General features: G+C 39.2%; 1 protein-coding gene across 1 annotated transcript in view; it reads left to right on the plus strand.

The window, feature by feature from the left end:
- LOC135083003 (venom dipeptidyl peptidase 4-like) overlaps nt 1-20,325 on the plus strand; it is a 301,931-nt gene that overhangs the window by 95,552 nt on the left and 186,054 nt on the right. The window contains exons 3-4 of the mRNA XM_063977765.1: nt 12,098-12,305; nt 12,794-12,913. Of these exons, the coding sequence (XP_063833835.1) occupies nt 12,098-12,305; nt 12,794-12,913 (328 nt within the window). The remainder of the gene's footprint in view (nt 1-12,097; nt 12,306-12,793; nt 12,914-20,325) is intronic.

The raw sequence follows: 20,325 nt of genomic DNA on the forward strand, positions 1-20,325 counted from the left end.
TAATTGCCGGAGAATAATTTGTGACTGTGAGTGAGTGCTATCGCTGCTGGACTGAACGCCGCGCCTGCTAGCCATCTCTTTCACACTTTGCCGGCACCTTCGGTTACGCGCTCACCGTGTTCTACACAGTGCAAACACAAGGGAGTATCACCACTATGTATCGCTCACCAAATAAACGCTGTGACAGTAATCCTGACCTTTCTGATATGAATGTAACCCGGAGGCGGAAACAAGACGAGGATCTGTCTGATAACTTGAAAAGTTTCTCAGAGTCTATCATGTCGAAGCTAGAAAGCATGAATATTGAATTCGGAAAAAACATCTCACAACTTAACGATAACATAAACAACATAATTAAACACGATCTGTCACAACTAAACAACACCACAGCGGAAATGAAATCTGACATAAATCTCATCCGAAATGAATACCTAAACATAAAAACGGCTGTCCAGGATTTACACATAAAGCAAGATAATTTGGAAAAAGAAGTGACTTCTCTGAAAGAATCAGCGCAATTCAACTCTGCTGAACAGGAAAATTTGAAGAAGGATATCCGAACATTCACAACCACAAAAAAGGACATGGACAGTATGAAGAAGGAAATTGCTGGTTTGAAAAGACAGAATTTGGACATGCAAGCGGCACTCAATTATAAAGAGCAGACTGAACGCCTTCTCAATGTAGAAATTCTGGGCCTCCCCGAGAACATTAATGAAAACCTAAAGAGCATAATTTTAGACATGGGAAAATTGCTCGGCGTCACCATCGAGACCCAAGATATATTGCAAGCCAATCGAGTGTCGCCAAGAGTCAAGATTCATGGCCGGCCTAGAGTTGTAATCGCAAAGATGAGTACACGATTATTGAAAGATAACCTGATATCTGCGTCGCGCAAACGCCGGATGACTACAGCAGACCTCAATTTGGCAACCGGTGATCCAAGTCACATTTACATAAATGAACATCTAACAATTTATAACAAGCAACTCTTGAAAAACGCAAAGGAGACAGCCAAATCCAAGCAGTACCTTTACGCCTGGACAAAAAACGGAAGAATTTTTGTCCGAAAAGGAGACACCTCACCAGCACTACTGATATCCACAGAAGAAGACACGAAAAAAATCATCTGAAGTTAACGTGTAAAATATTATTATCAGCATTTCTTTTATGTTTTCTCTTTGTATACGTATTATTGAGTCACGTTATACCTAAAGATATCATGATGCTTCGTTCATCCACTTTGTCTCATACAACCCAAATAATGGTAAGCTGTAGCTTCTGCTCTGTTAACTACATTGTGTCAACTCGCCCACAAAATAACCGAGCGACGAATTTATTAATACGCACAATACGTGTGCGCATTTTAGCTAACATATTACGGAGGTTACTCTCGAGATGTTTGAAATTAACAATGTACCCGATTGAATTAGATAATCTTAGTTATTGGATTGTCACACTTGGTCGTGTTAGGGTCGCTTACCTCACAAATTTAAGATTTCTCACATTTTTTTATATTCAATTTGTTTCTTTAATTAGCAAATATAAAATTATAGTTCTGAAAAACAACCTATTAAAATACTATATTAAATATCGTTGTCACCAATATTCACAAAATCTTGTAAGCGTATTTAGTGAATATAAAATAGTTGCCTCGAGTGTTAAGTATTCATTCTTTTATATTGAACTACCTTATTCTCAGATTATAAATAGTCGTATTGACACGGCGCCGTTGCTTCTTTATAGCATAAACATAATGTATTTATCGGTTAAGTTCTTATTGTTTTTATGGAGTATCGATATTGGAAATGGGTAACTCAAACTTAAACATTTATTATCAAAATATACGCGGTCTCAGGACCAAGTGTTCGGAATTTAGACAAAGTATACTGAGTAACGAATTAGATATTATTGTTATTACCGAAACTTGGCTCCATGAAGGTATTTTTGACAGGGAATTGTGCGACGATCGATATGAAGTATTTAGATTGGATCGTAATTTAATGATTAGTGGCAAAAAAACGGGCGGAGGGGTAATGTTATTGGTGCGACAGGATTTGAATGCCGAGCGTGTTGACCTACAGGACTGCCATTGTACGGAAATGTTACTGATTAAAATACCCGCTCAGTCGCTAGTATCGTCGGCAGATCTTTATTTATTTGCTATCTATATACCACCCGACGCTGTGCGAATCCACAGTGACATAGACTACATACTAAACGTAATTGACCGTCTATACAGGGTGAACCCTAGGGATAACTTTTTAATTATTGGAGACTTTAACTTGCCGTCTATCTACTGGGATGGTATGGGTCCACAACACCGGAGACAAGGTTGCATCGAGGTACAAAATGCAGGCATCACTCTCACTGAAACACTAAGTTTCTTAAGCTTTGAGCAGTACAACACATTAAAGAATCACGCTGGCAATACACTTGACCTAGTTTTCTGTAATCGACCTCTGACTATAATTGAGAGCAAGCAGCCCCTTTGCAAGGTAGATATTGCTCATCCCCCATTGTACATTGAAATACTTGATCTATCATGGTCTCCACTTGTGGAGCATCTAACACCTAAACTTAACTTTAGACTGGGGGACTACGATAGCATAAATCAAGCCCTGAGCGAATGCAACTGGCAGAGCTTGTTTTCCTCACATGATACGGAAAAAATCACTGAAATTTTCTATAGTCTCATAAATGAGCTTATAAATAAATACATTCCTCATCGTAGAGTCCAATCAAAACACCGAAAGTATCCTGCGTGGTATAGTCCTGCTCTTATTAAGATTATAAAGGAGAAAACAAAAGTACACAAGCGCTGGAAAAAATATAACAACATGTTAGACTATGATGAGTTTTGTTTGTTACGGGATAGACAAAAACGCGTGCAGAAAGCCTGCTACGATAAGTATATTTCACACACTGAGAACGCTTTAAAAATGAATCCTAAGGTATTTTGGTCACACGTTAAAGCATTACGTGGAGGGTCTAATTATCCTAAAAAAGTATCCTACAGTAACAACACTTATACGGACGGTTATTCGATTTGTAAAGCTTTTAGCAATTTCTTTCAAAGCGTATTTGGTACTCAGTCTGATTCTGCATGTTTGGATAGCACAAAATGCCCCACAGCCGACTCAGTATCTCAGATCTCTGTATCGGTAGACACCGTGGAAGAACATTTAAAATCCCTTGATATTCACAAAGGTGCTGGCAGTGATGGCATACCTCCTATATTCTTGGTCAAATGTGCAAGAAGTATATCTTTTCCGGTTGCTTGGATTTTTAATAGGTCTTTGAGAGAAGGCGTTTTCCCTGAGATATGGAAAAAAGCCCATATAGTCCCCATCCACAAAAAAGGCTCCATAATGATGGTAGAAAATTATAGAGGTATCTCGATTCTCAATGTAATATGTAAAATCTTCGAAAAGATTGTCTATAATGCAATTTATCCTATCATTAGTAAGGGATTGCCTGAGAGCCAACATGGTTTCCTGAGAAAACGCTCTACGGTCACTAATCTGGCGTGTTTCACAGAGGAGGTAATTGGGAGCATGGAAAACGGAGGACAGGTGGATGTGATCTACACGGACTTCGAAAAAGCGTTTGACCGTGTGGATCACTCCATACTACTTAACAAATTAGAACGATTGGGCATACATGGTGACCTTCTGCGATGGATCAGTTCTTACTTAAGCAGGCGATCTCAGGCAGTAGTCATGGGTGGTTTCCGCTCTGACTTCATAGAAATACCGACTGGAGTGCCCCAGGGCTCGCATTTAGGACCGCTCTTCTATAACTCATATATATATGACATAACTAAATGTTTTAGTCACGCTAAACACTTGATGTACGCAGATGATAAAAAGGTCTTCCTTAAGATTCGCAGCATTGATGACTGTCAGAGTCTTCAGTCCGAACTTGACATTCTACATAAATACTATACAGAAAATAAGATCACTGTTAATACTAAAAAGTGTCAATGCATATCGTTTACTCGCAAGACTAATCCCATCATACACACTTATAACTTCAACGGTATATCAATTGAAAGAGTCAATGTGGTGCGCGATCTGGGAGTGTACTTAGATAGTAAAATGACACTAGCGAACCATATTGATCTGATCTCAAAAAAAGCGTATAGAAGCCTGGGATTTGTCTTGCGAGCATGTGAGCCTTTCAAGGATGTAGGTGCCCTTAGGGTTGTTTACTTCGCTTACGTTCGTAGCTTACTCGAATATGCCAGCCCTATTTGGTCACCTCAATACAATATACACAAAACACGACTAGAGCGCATACAAAAAATATTCATTAAGCACATCTCATATCGACGTCGTCTATCACCGGTTCCCTACAGAAATGCCTGTCATGTAAACGGTCTTCTAACACTAGAAGACAGACGAAATATGCTTGACGTTTGCTTCCTCTTTGATATAGTGCGGGATCGAGTCGACTGCCCTGAACTGGTGCAAGGCGTGAAATATTGTACGCCTAAACGTCGTACTCGTCACACTCCCTTATTGCATATACCGCAACGCCGCACTAATTATGGAGCTAATACTGTACTTGCTAGATTACCTGAGAACTATAACAACAAATTTAATAACCTTGATCTGTTTACTTGCTCAAAAAACACTTTTAAAATACAAGTACGTCGAAGCTTGAAGAAGTAATCCGTAGTATTCTGACTAATTAACATTAAGAGGAAAAAAAAATTTTTGATGACACGTTAGAGTATTATCTTGCTAATATTGTGAATGCGAAAGTTTGGATGTCTGGATGTCTGGACATCTAGATGTTTGTTTCTCTTTCACGCAAGAGCTACTGATCGGATTTTGATGAGACTATGCAGTGTTGTTGTTTATAGCCCAGAATGACATATTTGCTATGGTCTGTGGCGATCTGTTACAAACTAAATTTCGCGCGGGTGAAGCTGCGGGCAAAAGCTACATACATAGTTGTTTATACATCCAAACACATATGCTTAATAAATGATGTTATGATCCGTAATAAGTTTAATCTCACGTGAGCGAAGCCGCGGGTAAAATCTAGTTATTATTAAATTGACCTACATCTTTTTTGGGTTGTCTGTGGGGTGAGTGATTATTTAATTTTGTTCGGGTATCTGATATCTATTTGGCTGTCAAACTATAAACCTTAGTTTAAGATTATTTATCTGTGGTTTAAGTAATTCAAATTAATTACATTTTAAGTTAATTAACTTTAATTTAGTCGTCAAATGTGGCTCAACTTTATAGGGTGTCAAAATGTATTCTCATAATAATATTATGTAAGTAAGTTATTTGTAATGTTCTAGTTTTCATCTTTTGGAGTTTGCGTCTCGGTAATCCGAACGGTAGATTTACTTTAAGGATATTCCAGGGAAACCTATAATTAGCCATACTTATAGTTAAGTTACTTTAAGATTTATTCATTGTAACGCCGTTGGTTCCTAAATAAAATAAAATAAAAATAAAAAAAAATAGATAAAGCCAATAGGTAATCTTATCGACATGAACTATTAATTACCTAACTAACGTCAATATTTCCACTATTATAACCCTTTTACTGTAAACCTTTTCCACTATTCTTCTGCGATATCTTATCTTACCCTTTATTTCTAGAGAATCACGACAATACACAAATTAATTTTATATAATAAATCCAGGACCTCATAGTCGATCGACAGTAAAGTTGATCCATTCTTGCAAATCTATTAAAATGCTCAATTTTATATCGTTAATGACATGCACTATACAAATTCATTGTATAAACCACTCTATTATTTCAAGTACCTAGCACAAACTCTATCGGTCGCAAATGTTGCAATTCTATCCCATTCCGACAGCGGAACGCCACAAACGCATACTATCAAAACATACTCGTAACTATTGACTAGTCAACTAGTCGACTAGTACGCCAGTCTGGTCTAGACTAGTTACTGAAGCTTATTGAGGTTCTATCAGATGTTACGACTACATTAGCATTTCCAGACAACTTGAATATCTAGTTTGATCTACACAAATAGGTATTGTTATGTGGTAAATGACGTCACGCTCATAATGGATTTGAAAGAGCCCACAGTCTTGGATTGTGTTACGAAATAACGCTTAACGGTGTTTTTATATCGTACGGATTTTATCACGCATGCGGGATTGCCACGAACGTTGAAAATTTCATTTCATTGTGGTTGTATACAATGGACAAGAAACTGAAAAAAAAACATACGGGTCGAATTGAGAACCTCCTCCTTTTTTTTGAAGTCGGTTGAAAAGTGTTCATTTTGTACTTAATTTACAAAATACATAATAAGAAGACTATAGCGCGTGCACCCCGCATGACAGTAAACTCTGATTTTCATAGAAGTTTATGCTTTATCTTGTGTTTTGAACTTCGTTCTGTGCTAAGTACGCACTATAAAGTAAGGGGGCGTCCATTAATTACGTGAGACGTTTAGGGGGGGAGGGGGTCAAGAAAAACCTCACTAAATCTCACGTGGGGGAGAGGGGGGGGTCTCGACAAATATCACGTAAATATTTTTTCAGCAAGAAATAGTGTAAAATTAAAATAGAAATCGGACAGGTTTTACATTCTACGACGAAATCTAAAAGGCATTCTCATTATGATACGTTACGAAAGATTACTACGCTAAGAAAGGTTTTAATGTATGAAAATAATGTAGGTACTAACTAATCGAAGCATTGATGAACTTATTTAAGTTGCAATTACGCATTTTGAAAAATCTCACGTGAGATTAGGGGGAGGGGGAGGGGGGTCGAGCAAAATCTCACCAAATCTCACCATGGGGGGCGGGGGGGTTGAAAAACTGCCAAAATTGTCTCACGTAATTAATGGACGCCCCCTAAGGATCAACTTCGTAGAATACCTACGCTATATGTATGTATTGGCACAGAACACAAAACACGTTACGAGGTCCCAGACTACGGATTTTAACAAAACATCTTTGCTAATTTGATCCTAACTTCGCGCGTGAAATTAATTACCAACACATTTCCTTGTTCCGTTTGGCGTGTGAAATATGAATCAATTAGCTAAAGTCGCCTTGTCTTATGTTAAGTGTTTCATGATTAATTACGTATTACTAATCAATACGATGCCAAAGATTTGTCGGCCGTTTGGTGTAGTGGTTCAGAACGGACTACTATGCCGAGAGGTCCCGGGTTCGATTCCCGGCCGGGCAGAAATTGAAATGATGAATTTTGATTTCTGTGACGGGTCTGGGTGTTTTCTATGTATATTAAGTATGTATTTACAAAAAAAAAAAATTAAGTATGTTTATATCCGTTGTCTAGTACCCATAGTACAAGCTTTGCTTAGTTTGGGGCTAGCGGCGCAGTGTTAAATGTCCAAGGATATTTATTATTATTATTATTTATAAAGACAGAAATAAATGGAATTCTCTGGAGGATGCTTTTACCCTGAGGGGGTCCACAAACTAATAATACATGCATGATTGCTTTATAAGAAACAAAACTATTATGTTGTGGAATCGTATGATTTTTAGATAAAATTAATTAAATATTACCCTTAGGTAACGTAGAAATAAAACAGAGGTGAACCGAAAGTTTTAGGCATTGGATTCTAGAGAGGACGCTAGTTCAATTCCTATCAACTGCTAGACTATTGTGGTGCATTGTTAGCACACAGACAAGCATTATCAGCTTATTGGTTTCAATCAAAATGTGACGTCTACTGCTGGACAAAAGCCTCTCCCAAGGATTTGACAGACCGGTCCTGCGCTGCACGCATCCAGGGCACTTAACTGGAGTATTTTTTAAGACAAAATCAATAAACCTTTTTCTTCCTAAAAAAAATCTAATATCTCACCACGTCTTGTTAACCTCTCACACTTCAATTGTGAATAATAGTCAGAATAGCAGAGGTTAGCCGCGCCCGTAAGTGCGGTTAACCCCTCGCGCGCCCTAAACATCGCTAATTGATCTGTCGCGCGCACGCGCTCGTTAATTGCGCGCTCCTCGAGAGACACTGTGTCCGTTATCTGACGAATAAATATATTTTCTGTTATCCTCAACGGATAGCTCACAATCTCTTGGTGAAAGCGATCTTCAACCACAGAGGAAATGGTCATCATACCTTAGACAATGGAAACACAATAATGCTCTCAACATTGTTGTTATGGCGTCAGACTTATTTAAGATGCAAGCCAGGCATAGGTGGCTAACCAGGAAAACATAGGACAAGCCTTACCACAAACTAAGCTAGGCAAACAATTTTGCCCCTACTGGGAATTGAACTTAGGGCCTCTGGCTCTGAGACAGGTGGCCTTACCACTAGATAACAGAGGCAATAAATTAGGTATCTGGTTGTCACTTTTTACATCGTGTGTGAGTTAATATTGAAAAAATAAATCGTCTTAAACAAAACAATGGAAACACACCGAACCCTCGAAGCCTGGATTATTTTTCACAAAAAATGACGCGACCGACACGTCAGTGGACGCGACGCAATTGTCACGTTGCGGACACGTTGATGAAAATCTAAATATAGAAACTGGGCTATGATGGGTTAATGAATTTTCAGTGAGAGACGTATAGACTGTATTTTTCGAATGTTAGTCCCATTAAAGTTCTAGACAACTTAAGGCCGATTTGACAAGAGGAACCCGCATCTGCAGACCTCATGCCACTTGTCTCACACTCAAGAGGTTCCAAGTTCGATTCCCAGTGGGAATCTTTCTTCTCGTTTTGCTTAGTGGTAGGGCTAGTAAGTAATTGAAAGTTAGGTTCAACTCAACTTATGGTTCAAATCGCTTAAATATATCCTGAATTTATTTGTGCCCTCGGAGAAGGATTGACAATTCTAAAACTCAAAGTTTAAACTCTTGTGTTATTAAAACAAGCTGCATCATTGAGTTTGTGACGATAACACCGCTTCATCGAGATGTCGTTGTCATTAGAAATAATGGCCCCTACCTCACCTTAATGGCGATACGTCTTGAGAGACCGCTTGAACTCTGTTCGGATCACAACGGACGTAAAGTCAGTGGTACCCCTCATAAAACTACATATAATAATAATAATCATCATCATCATTTCAGCCATAGGACGTCCACTGCTGAACATAGGCCTCCCCCAATGATTTCCACGTTGATCGATTGGTAGCGGTCTGCGTCCAGCGCTTCCCTGCTACCTTTACGATGTCGTTGGTCCACCTTGTAGGTGGACGTCCTACCAGAGTAAATACCTACAAATGAGTAGGTCATCTTCATAGAAACGAAAAGATGACCTACTCATTTGTATTTACTCTGCATCCTACGTTGCGTTTTCCGGTACGCGGCCTCCATTCCAGAACCTTGCTGCCCCATCGGCCGTCAGTTCTGCGTACTATGTGCCCTGCCCATTGCCACTTCAGCTTGCTAAAATCCACATTGCTTAGTTTTATCCTACATACATACATTGATTGATATGACTCCCAACGTGGTGAACAGGAGATCTGGTAAAAGTCATCCAATGCTGGGCTAAGGCTTCCCCCAAGGATTTCCATAACGACCAGTTCTATGCTGCCTGCATCCAGGTGCTTTCAGCTATCTTCATTAGATCGTCGATCCATCAATTGGTAATTTGGTAGTTCTGCCCACATAGCATGTGATTCCGGTGACCTTCACCGGATCGTCGATCCACCATGGGAGGCCTGACTGTCCACATTGCATTTTCCAGCACGTGGTCGCCTTTTGAGAACTTTTCTGCCCTAACGGCCATCAGCTCTACGAGCTGTTTGCCTCGCCCACTGCCACTTAAGCAAGCTTACTGCTTACTGCTTTGTCGGTTACTTCGGTTCTCCTACGGATCTCTCCAATATTGGCAAGCTCCTTCACCTTTGATGATGGTGATTGATGATTCATTCGACTGATTTCGGCCATGGCGCCCACTTCGACCTACGAGGATGGATTACGTAGCCGATCGCGGCAAACTCCCTCGCATATTGAGGGCATCTGAGCACGCCGCCAATACTATACTTACCTAAGTAGTAAAAGTCGAACTCTCAACACTGAACCACAGAGGTTTACCTTCTGAAACTAACTCTATTACTTCTCGTACCTAAGCTACACGTCTCACAGCATAAAACTATCTCGAGCCAAGCTAAACTCGCTCGTTAAACGTCACTAAAGTGACTTATCTTCTACGTGCAATATGATTATTCCATCACTTGGTTTTATGTATTTTAGATATTTATTAGTTCAAGCTTAACGTCTTTTGGGTCTAGGTAGTCTTAAGTTATTGATATTTGAAAATACTGGATATTTAATCGATGTAGGAGACAGTATATTAAGCTTAAAATTGTGGCATCTTACGTGGTCATAGATGTGGTTTTACAACAAAATTGTAAAGTCTGACACTAACTGTCGAATGTACTTTTACAATGTAACATAATGAGACCCATTTTACAAACATGTAAACGTATTTGTCCTAGTCACTTAATAGGGATGTTTCCTGGGTCAAAAAGCAAGAGTTTTAACTAGTCCGTCAGTTAACTTATCAAAAAATACTCTACACGTATTTTTCACTTTTTCAAACTAATGAAAATTGAAAGAGATAAAGCGCGCCAAAGTTCATAAGAAGAGGCCCGTGACGTCAATGCTCGCATAAAAGTGCCGCACGTTGTGACGTCGTGCGGACCTTCAACGCACCATAACTATGTAATTATTTGTTAGATAAAAATATATGTGTCCAATATTTTTGGATATTACACATGACGGACTAAAAAATTTTTTTTAGGAAACTAGCCTATTACAATAAACTGAATAGTGCAGCCAGCGTCAAATAGTTCGTGTCACCCAAAGTGGCCAAAAAGTTGACAGCACAATCTTATTCCCATTGTAACAAAGACGTGGTGCGAACTTTTTGGCTGACACGAATTTTACTCTGGGTGTCACTAACTATTTGACGCTGGCTGTACTATCATAAGCTCAGTTTAGTTTGGGGCTAGTCTAGTATAATATTGGAACATAGTTTACACAAGTCGATGTAAACACAGCTTTATCTCAAAGCTATGACTGTCAACAGTGGGATTAGTAAACAAGCCAACATTAATAGATATCTCACTGGGGAATCCCGGCCTGTGGACGCGAAACTTCTACATCAGATCGTGTGTTGTTTGATTAATAATTCTTTTATGTGTATTGCTTGTACGAGTATTGAACTATTTGATTAACAGTAAAAATATTTTACACATTCCTTTATACCTATCCCTGCCTCTGAAAAGAAGCAGCGCAAAGAACTCTATCATCATTGTTAGCTTTTTGTCGGCCGTTTGGTGTAGTGGTTCGAAACAGGCTACTATTCCAAAGGTTGCAGGTTCGATTCCCGCACAGTACAAACATTTGTGTGCATGAACATATTTGTTTGTATTGGACTGGGTGTTTTCTATGTATTTTTTTTTTGTAAATACATATAATATTGTATGTATTTAAAAAAAAAAGAATTTAAGTATGTTTATATCCTTTGTCTAGTACCCATAGTACAAGGTTTGCTTAGTTTGGGACTAGAGGCGCAGTGTAAAATGACCAAGGATATTTATTTATTATTATTATTATTTATTTATTATTTCTGACATTCTTCTGAGTGTCATTTTCTTACGTGTGTCTCTGTGTGTATAACGTTGTACGCCCTGAACATTGTGTAAATGACATGCACGAGTACGCTGCATTATAACGCTCACAGTGCGCCATATGATGTATATAACCGCCTCTGTGGTCTAGTGGTAAGACCACCTGCTTCAGACGCAGAGGTCCCGGGTTCGATTCCCAGTGGGGGCAGATTTTTCTGTTCAGTTTGGTTGGTGGTAGGGCTTGTTTTAAGTCCGCCTGGCTAGCTACCACCATCTTACCTAAGTCTGTCGCTATAACGACAATGTTAACAGCATTATTGTGTTCCGGCAGTTAGAGGTAAGATAGCCAGTTCCTCCGTGGTTGAGGATTCCGGGTGAAGCTCGCTTCCACCTTCGGCCTGATCATCACTTACCATCAGGTGAGATACAGGCCAAGAGCTTCCTCGTCGTGGATAAAAAAAAAATTTTCAAAGACCCATCTCATCACTCTCGTCCTTCTTTCCAGGAACTCGCAGCAGCGACACCGACGCAGCGCAACTGGCGAGGCATTCTCATCGCCCTGCTGGTGATAGCCGCTGTGCTGGGACTCATAGTGTTCAGCATCGCGCTGCTAACACCCGCTGGGGACGGCGGCCGGGTGCGCGGGCGCAGGCCGACGCTACAAGACGTCCTTGCCGACCATTACAAGCCTTTCAACGGGACTTGGCTCACAGGTTAGTCCTTAGATTTAATTTGATTTCACTAGCCCGTCTGGGTCTAATGACAGTTTTACTTTCCCTCCCGAAAAAATCTTGATCTTTATTGGTTTTTAATGGCGGTTAAGTCCGGTCGCCGAGCACGTAGAATTTCGTCCAATGACCCCAAGCTACCCATCCTTATCGCTCGCGCGTAATTATATTCCTGTCGCGACTGTGCGACGGGCGGCCGCAGTTAGTGTGCGAGCGCGACTTTAGTTGACTTCACTAGCCCGTCTGGATCCAACGACAGTTTAATTTTCCTTTCCGAAAAAATCTTAATCTTTATTGGCTGGGTTTTTAATGCGTATGACACACGTCACGGTCGCATTACGTTGCGTCGCGTCGTATTCCGTCGCTCACATAGGACAACGGGTTACTGTCATAGACTCTCTTTGAATCGCTGGGCCATCTTAGTTACTTGAAAGCACATCAGACCAATATAGCCTCTGTGCTGGGACTCATAGTGTTCAGCATCGCGCTGCTAACACCCGCTGGGGACGGCGGCCGGGTGCGCGGGCGCAGGCCGACGCTACAAGACGTCCTCGCCGACCATTACAAGCCTTTCAACGGGACTTGGCTCACAGGTCAGTCATTAGATTTAAGTTGATTTCACTGGGTCTGGGTCAAAGACAGTTTTACTTTCCCTCCCGAAAAAATCTTGATCTTTATTGGCTGTGTTTTTAATGGTGGGTAAGTTCGGTCGCCGAGCACGTAGAATTTCGTCCAATGACCCCAAGCTACCCTATCTTATCGCTCGCACGTAATTATATTGCTGTCACGACTGCGACGGGCGGCCGTAGTGAGTGTGCGAGCGCGACTTTAGTTGACTTCACTAGCCCGTACAGACGGGCTACAGATCCAATGACAGTTTAACTTTCCCTCCCGAAAAAAACGGCCTGTATTGGCTGGGTTTTTAATGGCGGTCAAGCTGTAGATCCTGGCTAGACAGGAGTTACAGCAGTGGGAACGAGAGGTGGTAATTTTACATATGTGTGTGTGTGCTTACGTAGTCGCGTATGACACATGTCACGTGAAGTATTGGTCGCATTGCGTCGCGTCGCGATGCATTCTGTCGCTCACATACTCGTTGGACAACAGGTTATTATCGGAGGCCAAAACTTGCTTTGGGTCGCTAACTTCGAAACAAAAACACCCCAGAAGTTAAATATTTAGGAGTTAGTTTAGAAAGATTCTTCCAAATGAAAATTCCAATCGTTTTCCTAAAAACTACGACAGACAGATTCTTAAATCGTCAGGTAGTTAGCTTTTGTTTCAAAAATACAATAATAATATCTAATTTAACCTGCAGATCAAAAGTTTCAAAGCTATTGAAAATCCACTTATTAAAAGAATTAAAAAATGTTATTCTCTTTATCAAACCTCAAACCCGTTATTTATTTTGACAAGCAACATTTTTCTTTTTCAAAATAATGAATGCGGATCAGACATTCAACTCAAACCAAATCGCGTAGCCACAATATGAAGCCAATAAACTACACTACAGCACAATACCACAACAACTTTGTATTTGTTCATTTCAAAATTAAAACTTTTGAACAAAAATGGTATTACCCGGGCATGAACCCGCGACCTTTCCACCGCGCCATCGGGCCGTAATGGCGGCAAATCAAGTTTCGACAAAACCTGCTTCATTATTTCAGCTAAGTAGCACTTAGCGTAATGCCGAGAGTTGCTTAGGGCTGCCTCTTGGATTTGAAGCAAGTGCAAGTGAAAAAAATTTCGTCTCAGCGGGCACGTCTTTGTACCGGTAGCGCATTTTCTTACATAACTTTTCAATTCCTATCATTGGAGGTCCGAAAATATTTCTCATACAATTTAATACCATAATGATCATTCTTCATAAAAAATTTAAAACCTACATATTTAAAAACATAATCATTGATATTCATAATATCACTAATCATACACTTAGTTTTTACTAATATTTGTTTTCATATATTTTTCTATACTAATGATCGAAACTCATAATCATTCGAATAAATAACTAAAACATTCATAAATGTGATGTATCCTAATATTTGTTTTCATAAATTTATTACTCATAAGTGTATTTATCCATATTATTGAAAATCATGATGTCTATATTCGTATTAAATCGTATTTTAACATTAAATTATTTTGAAATGGTTGGACCATTTCAAAATATTTTGTGGCAACAGGCAATAATATTTTGTGCCACAAAACTAACGTGACAGAAACGAATCGCTGCAAAACCGACTACACGTAGTCTTGTCTGCCCTACCCCTAGAGTGTAATTTAAAAGCCGGAGGCGCGGAGGCAGCTTCGGCTTTTTGGATCGCCATCGGCGCCTTCGGCGCCTCGGCGACCAGCCTCAGCCGCTCCAGCTCACCCGGGCGCCTGAGCCTCGTTACGCAAGGGCGGAAGGGCTGCACATCCCGCAGCGCCGGAGATGAGGAGATACCAATGCATGCTGCATGCTTGCTTTCATGCTGCATGCTCTGCATGCTTATCTACTCTATTAAATTACATATATGATTTTTTTAAAGATACGAGTATGTCTGTTATAAAGTAAATTATTCTGAACAACAACATTATGTGTTGAAGTAAGTTCGTAGTAACAACATTATTAATTAAAACAATATGATCAATGAATGTTATGAAGAAAAAAGATCTGAAAATAAAAATTATGTATTTTAAATGGTTCTTGGTAGTAACAGTATTGATAAAAAAATTATGATTACTAACTGTTATGAGCTCCGATGGTAGTAATAAAAATGTATGAATAAAAAAAGTATGAAAAATAAAATTATGAAGAGAGATTATTATGAACACAAATCGGTAGTAAGACAAAGAATAGGATTTAGAATTTTATGTGAGCCAATATAGAACCCTTTGTACCATTATAATAACCGTGATTGATTAATCTCATTTTCAGCTATTTGTATGTAAAATTTTAGGATTCAATTTTGAGAAAGGGGTTAAAATCAACTGCCCACATAATAAATTTTAAACTTTCGCGTTGCATAACGCGTATCGCGTTAAAACTTGTTTAAATTAATTCAACTACCCGCATAATTTGACGGGTTTTCTATGGGTAGACAGTAACATCAATGAATTATCCAGACGTTAAGTAATGGCTTACCAAATCTCGATTTTTTTAAATACAATTAGGTACATCTCTTTCTCTCTCTATTTATTTCTCATCTACCTACTCGTACACGTCTACACCATTTTGTTCTCGCAAGTGTATGACCTTTCTTCTATGTAAACCTTTAGTGACTATAAGTTTTTGCCAAACAGCTAAATAAGAATTATTAGTAGGCGATTCGCACGAAATTCGTTCGCACGAATGTGCGAAACGTCACCTCTCAATAATATTATTGTTTTAGTAGGCGTTTCGCCCGGATGTATTTAAATCGCGTGCGATTCGACTCCTTCGAGAACTAGTAGTATGCGATTACTACATAGTTCTCGAAGGAGTCGATTCGCACGCGATTTTAATACTTTTAATACATTCGGGCGAAACGCCTAAAAGAATATTATTATTGAGAGCGGACGTTTCCAATTTCGTGCAAATCTATTACTAACCCGAATTATGTAAAGTCTTTCAAATTCTACCTTCTCTGTTAGACTTTTATTGAAACGAATTAGCGAGAGGTTAAAAAGATAACTCCTAGATGTGACAGCCCTGTGGAAAGCCGTTCACTCCTGAGACATTGTTCCAAGCGCCTTTGGAGTGATTCTTGTACAGTCGACTTCACTTCAAACATTGTTGTTGCAAAATCGGTTCTATTACAACGACTTAAGATGCCACAGTGTAAAGCTTGTTGTGCTGTCTGTACATAAATCGCGGGAGAGTGCCCAGATTAGTGGCGGCTGCGCAGAACCTGGCGTCAGGTGCTTTTGAAAGTTGTAGTACCTCTTTGTAGCTGACGCACAACAAGTGTCTGAGTTTGTTGAGCAAGCTTAGAAAACAAGACATCAAGCTAAATGTTACTTACTTAGATACGTACTTAGATAATACTCAATTAATGCTATTTTTAAATAAATTATAGCCAGGGTAGCCTGTGAAAGTAGGGCTGTTCATATAGGTACTGGTCTATGAAATATAAAATATACGAATGGTTATTTTAACAAAACAGACGATTTGTATTTGACATCTAGTTTTCTGTCGAATTTTACTCCTTTTATTAGGCCAATTGAGATACGAGGTCTGTACATTATTCTTTTAGTGATGAATTATCTAGCACTTTCTTTAATCTATGAAAAAGGAAAATTATAGCATTATGTTATTTTGTCACAAAAATCTCTTTCACTAAACAAAAGCTCCTTAATTCACAATCCTGTGCACAACAAAGAAAATCCAAGTGAAACAAATAAACGTATTTTATGTGTCACAAACTTCAAACAATGCATAATTCAAATACTTTCGGGCTAGACGATACAAATACAACTGAAAATACTACCCCCAGTGCGTTGACCCGCCTAAAAGTCACCGCCGAACGGGGTCAATGCCCGTAGACACTAAATCACTCAACTCCAGGGATCGATCAGGGCCGTAGCTAGGAAGATCAAGGGAGGTGTCAAGTAGAGTGAGTGATCGAAAAAAATATTCATGCGGAAACACACAATTTTAAGTGCTTCCAAAGAACTCTGAGTATTACAAACTTTATGTACTTATGTTTGTTCAGGTTAAATGCAGCTCAATTTTTAACCAGTCCCCGTATTTTGTAGTAAGATGAACTCATCGAATTCCGTGACTCACTTAATTCTGTGATACTCGCTTTGAGGGCTAATATAAAGCTATACGAGTGAAATCAATAACTACAATAAATACCTACTACCTAAAGCTCACCCTACTTATGCAATCTGATGACAATGCAATGTTAAATTAAGGTGGACCAGGGCCACCTGCAGACCACCCAACTCTTTAATGTCTTATAGAAACCACGTGGGCTCTTTTCTTTTGTTTGGCAAGAGTTGGAACTAAAATCTTATTTTGATTCAAAATTAACCTCAATTTTTTTGAGACTACTCTCTTGAGCCCCAGAGCAAAGCCCTAGGTCCAGCTCTGTCCAGTCTTTAGACTTGTGGTGGAAACAGACAGACTACTTAAAAGAATACGCAAAACGCATTATACTCGTAATGTAAACTTGAACAAAAGCGAAGGCTAATTGTGTCCAACTTTTAACCATAATTTTTTTCATTTCGTTTTTTAGCGGCCCAAAACTTTTTTGTCCCCCAACCCCCTAGATCCGGTCCTGATCATCCACTGGGACCATGGTGGACCACTCAGAAGATTGCTCTAGATGGATTATGGAACGTAATTTGAACCAAAACGAAGGCCTAAGCTAGGTTTAAGCGACAAGCGGTTTTGGGCACACACTGATAGAATTACAACGGGTCGGGTTTAAATGTAAATTTTAGATTAAGCTGTTGTGTATTACTGTGTTTTGAATTGTTTTATTAAGTTGAATTAGTACATTTTTCTCGTGTATGTTTGTTACTCTTTCACGCAAAAACTACTGAACGGATTTTCATGAAACTTTACAGTATTATCTAGATAATATAACTCAAAGATGACCGATTGACTGACTGACATAGTGATCTATCAACGCACAGCCCAAACCACTTGACGGATCGGGCTGAAATTTGGCATGCAGGTAGATGTTATGACTTAGGCATCCGCTAAGAAAGGATTTTACGAAACTCCACCCCTAAGGGGGTATAACGAGATCCGCGCGTACGAAGTCGCGGGCGGCTGCTAGTTGTTCAAATGTTCATACATCAAAAGAACACAAAGGCTATAATTATAAGCTAAATTTACGCGGGCGAAAGCAAGCCGTGGGCAAAAGCTAGTTATGTTATAAAATGAGGTCGAACCCGATTTCTTGATCTTTTATAGTACGCGACGGATTTTATACAGTTTTAGCAATAAATAATGTGAGTAAATAGAAAGATTCTTACTCGTAGGTACATTAATTGTACAACCTGTGTGAAGCCGGGATTGCCGCTAATACGAGTAAGTAATAAATTTTAGTCCCATCTGAAATAAGGCATGTTAATTGTGGGTAATTTAAACCAAAACCAAGGGACAGGGGTTAAGGGACAAGCGGTTTTTAGACACGATAGAGTTGTAGCGGGCCGTCTAGTAATGGAAATACGGGATTAGGCCCGTCGTATCGTAAATATTTATTAGATTTATACTCCGACTAAAATGCTTTGATGTAGGGGACTGTCGATTAAGTAATTTAGTTATCGAACTCCTCCTATGTTCTTCTGATTAATTTCATTGCGGGTCCAATGTTTAACTTTCCCCCGGGACAAACTTGACCTTCATTGGTTTATTGGGCTTTTATGGCGGTCAAGCTGTAGATCCTGGCTACACAGGAGTTGCAGTGGTGGGAACGAGAGGTGGGAATAGTCCCGTAAGTGATTTAGTTACTACGAGTATTTTCATTTTTTCAGCAGAATTTTTATGCGGAACAAGGCAGTTTCGTTCGTTCGTTTCAGCCAAATGACGTCCAACGCTGGAATAGGCAAAGCAAGTATTTGACTTCAGTATTCTAGTTGAACTTCAATTTTTTAAAGCATTTTTTTGTACTTTGGTAGAATCATTATTTGGAGTAGTACCAGGCCTGTTCATCTCCGCGAGTTTACATCGAAAACAAAACACGCACGATGGCCCACCTACAGGATACTATTCGACAAGGCCTCACATACGAGCGAACATTGACTCACGCACGCGTATTCTTGTGTATGATGGAAGAAAATAAAGAAAATGGTGTACTAAATACTGTGCAGTATTTAACTGCCTAAATAATAATAAAAACACTGAATGTACTTTTTTAAGTTGCCTCAAGACACTGAGAGGTAAATAAGTAGTTAATATTATTCATGATAATTTAAGCTAAATCATGTATTTCCTCCGCCATTTTCCGCAGTTTGGCACCTCACGTCACATCATTTTACCGAAATCAGCCCTATAGCAGCGCAGTGCCGATCACTGACGTTTGTCAACAAAATGGTGCTTGACACTTGAGACAAGCTAAATTACACCATATTGTTAATGATATTGAGCATACATTTTTTTAAATACCTTCGCGAAGTAAAACGTCTGTACGTAGTACTTATTATTATTCTGTGGTAGTACCTACTGGGTCATCAGTCTCTAGGTATCACTTCATTTTCATGAATTTTACAAGATGGTACTTACCTATCTAGTTCAATTTTCATTGTTGCCCATACAACAGTCTAATATAAGTATGCACGTACAAAGCGCCTCATATTTAAATCGTCATCATCATCAGAGCATTCTTCTTCTTCTTGTCGTGTCGACAACAAACCTATACAGTGTCAGCCCAAAACTCCGCTACAAGAGTGGCGTTGTCAGTAGCCATCATTAAATCTTCCTGCGTGCAGTTGTTTGCGCACGCAGGGCACGACATCATGTGCTTCGTCGACTGGGGAACATTAATTATTCTCTCTAATTTACCAAAGGCAAATCATCCTTGTAAAATAATAAGACCCCTAGAAGTAGTCGTAACTCATACCTTCAATAAACGAATGTGTTCCTCAAACTGGATCCCAGGATATTCTTATTTCCGCTAAGGAATCCAGGGATTCGTAACCTCGTAAATCAGGATTACGGAGGCAGGAGTCGACCGATACGTTTTTTACGAGTATGTTCCCCGTAGTCCCTAAACAAATATTTTTCGGGAACCTTTGAGGAAGGTGTCTGTGGATTGCCAAAGATAGGGTACTTTTTGGTTACAGTAGGTTTTGTTAGTAGTTTATGTCGTGACATATTATATCGATTGGTTGTAATAAATCCTATAACTTATTACATGGAGAGATGATGACTGCAGAATATGACTAATCTTTCTTTACTCCAAAATTTATTATTCAGTAGATATAATTGCAATTTTTAAGTTCAACAAAGTTAAGTAAATTTTATAGTATTTTGTGTGAAAATTAAATAATTTTAAACTACAAGATATATGAATAAATGGTC

Source organism: Ostrinia nubilalis, chromosome 22, assembly GCF_963855985.1.
Source record: "Ostrinia nubilalis chromosome 22, ilOstNubi1.1, whole genome shotgun sequence".
In the NCBI taxonomy this organism is placed as follows: Eukaryota; Metazoa; Arthropoda; class Insecta; order Lepidoptera; family Crambidae; genus Ostrinia; species Ostrinia nubilalis.